At 42.1% G+C, this 5,655-nt stretch overlaps 1 protein-coding gene across 1 annotated transcript; it reads right to left on the reverse strand.

The window, feature by feature from the left end:
• Positions 1–438: 438 nt before the first annotated feature.
• LOC114481190 (somatostatin receptor type 5) lies at positions 439–1,911 on the reverse strand. The gene has a single exon (XM_028475750.1). It carries the CDS (start codon positions 1,546–1,548, stop codon positions 529–531), a length of 1,020 nt encoding a protein of 339 aa, XP_028331551.1. The 5' UTR covers positions 1,549–1,911; the 3' UTR covers positions 439–528.
• Between the last annotated feature and the right edge of the window lie 3,744 nt (positions 1,912–5,655).

Genomic DNA, 5,655 nt, shown 5'->3' on the forward strand with positions numbered 1-5,655 from the left:
CACACCACCTGTCCACACTTTATTCTCCTTTTGCTGAACTTTGTTAGCTTGCCTGGAAAGGAAACACACAGAGACATGCAGCAGAGCAATTTGCCTTTGAGGCATGACTTCTTTGAAGAGAAAATACACAACTGTTCAGACAGAACATGAGAATTGGCATTCAAACCCAGTAAGACATGAAAACCAATGGTTTCTCTTCCCCCCACTCCCCCCCTCCCCCTGCCTTTTTACTTTGAGGAAAAAATGGTATCAATATAAACTTTCATCTCCACAGAAAGAGAAAAAGAAGAAGAAGAATATTTCCCATTTTATACTGAAGCAGAGAAGTGTCTGCTTTGCTACATGTAAAGCCAAAAAGCCTTTAGAGAAACTCTTTAAAGGCAAAGAGTAAGAAAAACTTTCCTGAAAGTACATAAACGTAAAGAACATTTGGAGCCATAAAAGAGTCAGAACAATTGAAAGTATCCCTTTATGTAACATGTGGAAGCATTAGAGATAAACTTTGGGCTATTTGTGTTTTTTTCTTTTTCATGGAAGAACAGTCACATCCCGTACACCTGCATCGTTCAGGTCATACCATTCAGTGTTGCACGGCGTGCTGGGAGAGGCCTTGGTAACAGGGCACAGTAGGGCGCGGTAATGTCCTCTAAATGTGTCGGAGAAGCAGGCGTAGAGGATGGGGTTGGCGCAGCTCCATGAGTACGACAGAAGAACCACAAATTCGAAAGCTCTGGTGAAGGTTTGCATCTGGCCGCTCTGATACAACGAGCAAAAGTTGAAGGTGTAGAACGGCAACCAGCACATGCCAAACACGAGCACCACCGCCACCACCATTTTGGTGACCTGCTGCTCCAGCCGGTTACTCTCCTGGTGTGGTGTTGTGATGCGTGCCCGGCGGGAGTGCATGGTGATCAGTAGTGCGGTGTAGGCCGCGGTCATCACCGTGAAGGGAAGAGCGAAGCCCATGACGAAGGTGTAGGAGAGAACGCCAAGCCACCAGGCATCAGACACCAGGTCCGGTATGCATAAGCCGCTGTCCGCAGAGAAGTGAAGCGCCATTGGGAGAATAGTGAGGAGGGAGAAGAGCCAAAGGAGCGCTGATACGATCTTGGCACAGCGAGGCGTTCTCCAGCGTGCAAATCGAAGCGGCTCTGCCAAAGCCATGAACCGGTCGATACTCATCACCGTCAGGCAGAAGACACTGGTAAACTGGTTGATGCCATCCAGCACCATGACGGCTTTGCACGCAACATCACCAAATATCCAGTGGTTTTGAAGGTTCTGGCTGGTTATGAAGGGAAGGCCCACCATGAAGAGACCATCGGCCAAAGCCAGGTTGAAAATGTACACAGTGGTGGAGGATGACATTTTATCCAGTTTCCAAACACTGACGATGACAATGGAGTTTCCAATCAGGCCAACAACGCAAACCACAAGGTAAAAAATGGCCATGGTGATGCCAAAACCATCTGTGCTGTCCTCAAAATAAAAATGGTTATCCACACGGGTGTGATTGTGTTGTGCTTCTAAAACAAATACTCCATCCATTTTTCCACCACTTCCCCCAAAGATTGACTCAAAGAAGTGGATGAGAACACAAACACGATAGCCGTCCAAAAGGGAGAGAATCTCAGCTTCTGTTGAATTCCTTTGAGAGCAGCAACCACTTCACTTTGAGTCGTGGTGGGGGAAAAATGGAAACAAGTCAACAACTCAAGTAAGAAACCTGAAAATCAAACACGGTTTTCAGCTTCAAATAGTCCTGCTTCAAACAACTCTCCATCCAGTCGATTCCTTTTATCTTCTGACAACATAAACAAGGAATCTTGATACCTCTGGGCTGGGGTGTGCACACCTCTGACTGATACCACTGAGTAGGTCCACACGTAAACCCACAGGAGTGCAGAGAAGAAGGACTGCTGCCTGACCACTTTCTCCCTGGGAGTCCTTTTATATCTTTTCTCCCCTCAGTGTGTAAGGAGTGTGTCTGCTGCTGTTTGTGTGAGACGACCCCCCCTCAGGACCTCCTCCCCGTCCTATCCTGTCCAGTTCCTCCCTCTGTTAGTTCATCACTCTCCATAGATTGCAATAAACCCCTGCTTGGCTCTGAGTGGTGGTGGTGGTGGTGGTGAGGGAGTTTCCAAGGTCCCGTCTGCTGCCGTGTTTTTGTTTTTTTAGAGCTTTTTTAGTTTCTCTGCTCATCCTTTTCTTTATTAGCTGCACCACCAACTAACTACGACAGTGGCTTCAACGTTTACAGTTTACTCTGATTTCATCTTCAGTTGTTCAACAAGTAAAACCAAGCAATACACGTTTTCCTAGTGAGTGTTTATACATATTTTATAATATATTGCATTTTCGATATAATATTTGTGTGAATATACACTTAAATGTTCACTTAAATATTTGGTGGTTTGATAAGCTTCAACATATTAGGAAGGTATTTGTAGAAATATAAGGCCACATTATTACATTTTCCATTGATGCCCTTTAAAGTAGGTGGAAGAATTATCTTGTAGACACATACAGTGTCTGAAATAGGATTTAGAATTACTAGTTATGTTAAAAGTAAATGAATAAGTGATTCCAAGTACCCCCTGCGAAATGCTTACGTACCCCTGCTTGGGAACCACTGATCTTCATGAGTAGTACCCCTTTTTCTCTAATTTCTGAAAACATTTAGCTTGAAACACTGTGAAAAAACAACTATAGAGCATAATGATAGAATGAAAGTGATAACACACATTTTAAAGAATCTAACTTTGTAAATAAGTGGAATGAAACAGTATTTGGTGCCTCTTGAATAGATTTATTTGATCGTTTTTATCATTTCTGGTCATCTCCCGCCTGGTGTGGGACCAAGACTGACCGTTTAATTTTCAGTTCATGTTCTAATCAAAATAATTTCCATCATCATTATTATGATAATCATTTTTAACTTCAAATTTACCTCCTCCAGCTCACACACCTTATTTCTCCTGCTACACAAAAGGAGGAACAAAAGGTGTCGAGAAAGACGAAGATGGGAGACGGTGGGATTGTTGAAAGTGTTGATGAGCGATGACCCCCCGTCCTGCTGCTGCTTGGACACGCATGACTGGAATGCAGGAAAAAAATTAAATAAAAAAAAAAAAATCAACTATCATGCTTCCACCACGTGCAACATAATATGCAAAGAATGTCCTTTATCTTGACCTAAACCAACATTAGAAGTAATCAAGAAGTCATTTATTAGACGTTTATCATTTCCCATTTCCTCATTCCACAGATGCCACAGATTTCTGCCCTCTCACTGGTTTCTGACTGGTTCCAATTAACTGGTAAAGAAAAAAAAAAAGCCTTTGGAGTCTACACTCACGATTAGGTTGCAGCTCAAGTGATTCCTCTGGGACATCGCACGACAAAACACACACTAACGCCTCGACCTGAGTCCTGACCTGGGATGTTTGGCGGCTTCATATTTCATGCTCAGTATTTCACGACAAGCTTCAGAGCGACACATTGACATTCATATCCACAGTGTGCAAAGAGCAAAAAAAAAAAAAAAACATGATCCAACAGGGAATTAAACAGATGTTAAAGAAAGACTCATTTTTGTTGTTTTTTGGTTTAAAAACCCTACTTTCTTTCCACCATTGTCACGAATATCTTTCAAAGTCAAGATAGGATTCCATGCGTGAGAATTCAGCTTGTATGAATTTACAAAACACCTTGTATTTCTGGTGGCAGTGTTGTTTATCCCCATATTGAAGCAATTAAGTGCAACCCCTGCTCCTCTATTTGACAGCAGCTTTTCACTGCTCCGTTGAGTGTATAACAGAACAACTGTAAATACCTTTGCCCTCCATCCAGGTCAAACAAAACAACCTGACGCTAGGACTCTGACAGATATGACAGGTCATGGCAGAATTTAATAGCAGCGATGGATCTGTTTTGCCGTTATAAAAACTTGGCTTTGTCAAAAACCAAATCTCAGGCGTATAAACCACTCGTCGTGCCAGATCTCTCCTCAAAACTTTACCAAAGAGTGATGGGCCTGTGGATGGATTTAAAGGTATGAAAAAAAACACGTTTATAGAGTAATGAATGTCATCTAACAACAGACATATAAAGAAGTCTTTATTGTTCATAATACATTCCTGGGGTAAGTTGCATTCTGATCGTATATTCAATGGTTTGAGGTCAAGAGGACCACAATTTGAATATTAATGTGCCCTAGTTTGCACTTTCACTTATAAATGAATACTGTAAAGTATTAGGCCATAGGCTACGATAGCTATCCGTGCAACCATTATAATTTGGGTCGTCCTGCGATGGACTGGCACCCTATCCAGGGTGTACCCCTGCCTAATGCCCAATAAGAGCTGGAGATAGGCACCAGCAGATCCCCGCAACCCTAAAAAAAAGGAACTAGGTCGTCAGAAAATGAACGACTGGATAGATGAGTGGTTATAATTTGGGGAAATTTTGTGGAATAATTTGAGGAAAATAGGAGGATCTTGAAAAAATTCAAAGTTCTCTCAACAATTTCAGATTAAAAATGACTGCCATCATAATAATGTAGAGTTTCATTGCATCTGTGTATTTAGAGGGAATGAGATAAAGCAGATGATCTTTCCTTTAACCAGACGGAACACAACAGGCAAGGCCGGGCTCAGGGGCTGAGTGATCATGTGATGCGTTTTGATTAGCATGAGAAAGATGCACAAATGGATGCTGAGGAGGTGAATCGAAGGCTGGCCTCTGGCAGATGAATAAATAATGCTTGAAAACGTATAAACGACTCGTTCTTGAGCTGTGTATGTGCACAGATTTGAAAAGTGTTGGGCTGTAAAGGGTTCTGGCTTAAATAAATCTGCTCGACGAGTTTGGGCCAACAAGAACTTTTGAGATATCTCTAAATGGAGCATCACGTTAGTTCAGGATGGCACGGTAGTCAAGCCAGCCCAGCCCCATCAGCTGATAGTAGCTGTTAACAACTGACAGCATCCATCCCATAATTCAATTAATCATCCAGCTGATCATGTTCCATGTTTCCCATTGGTTAGAGTTAATCACGGAGCTGGATTTAAACCACTGCAACATGCCTACTTACGCATGCTTACTCCGCAAACGCCTCTCTGTCAATTGTTACTTTCTCCTGCGGGCTGAAATGGATACTCCAAAGGGTCAGATTTGGCCCTCTGGTCGTGAGTTTGACACGTGTTCAACATCAAACTGAAAAAATAAAGCGGATTTATTCAACTGCGCACAGTGACATTCAGTGACATGATGCATGAGTAGACAAAGTTGCATTTTTATGACTCAAAGAGTTCCAGGCGACACTATTTCCACTGAGAGGTGCCATTAATTGGATGACATGCTGTACAAAGTTTATAGCCTGCACTGGGAAAGTGAGACGAAGCCACAGCCAGAACCATGTGTGCAGTTATCTTGTTTATTTGTAGCATCAGTCTATTGTCATTTCTTTATTGTTTCCCAGCAGCACAGGCTATAAATCCAGTTACTTATTATGAGTAATACAAATCTGATTTTTCTGTTGTTGCGACATAGAAATGTAAAATATTTAAATGGTTTATTGGTCATCTTTGTAGCCATCTGTGTTCTGTTAGGCAACAACAACAAAAAAAAGCTGCTTTTATGTAATGTAGACAC

Source organism: Gouania willdenowi, chromosome 19 (assembly GCF_900634775.1).
Source record: "Gouania willdenowi chromosome 19, fGouWil2.1, whole genome shotgun sequence".
Classification (NCBI taxonomy): Eukaryota; Metazoa; Chordata; class Actinopteri; order Blenniiformes; family Gobiesocidae; genus Gouania; species Gouania willdenowi.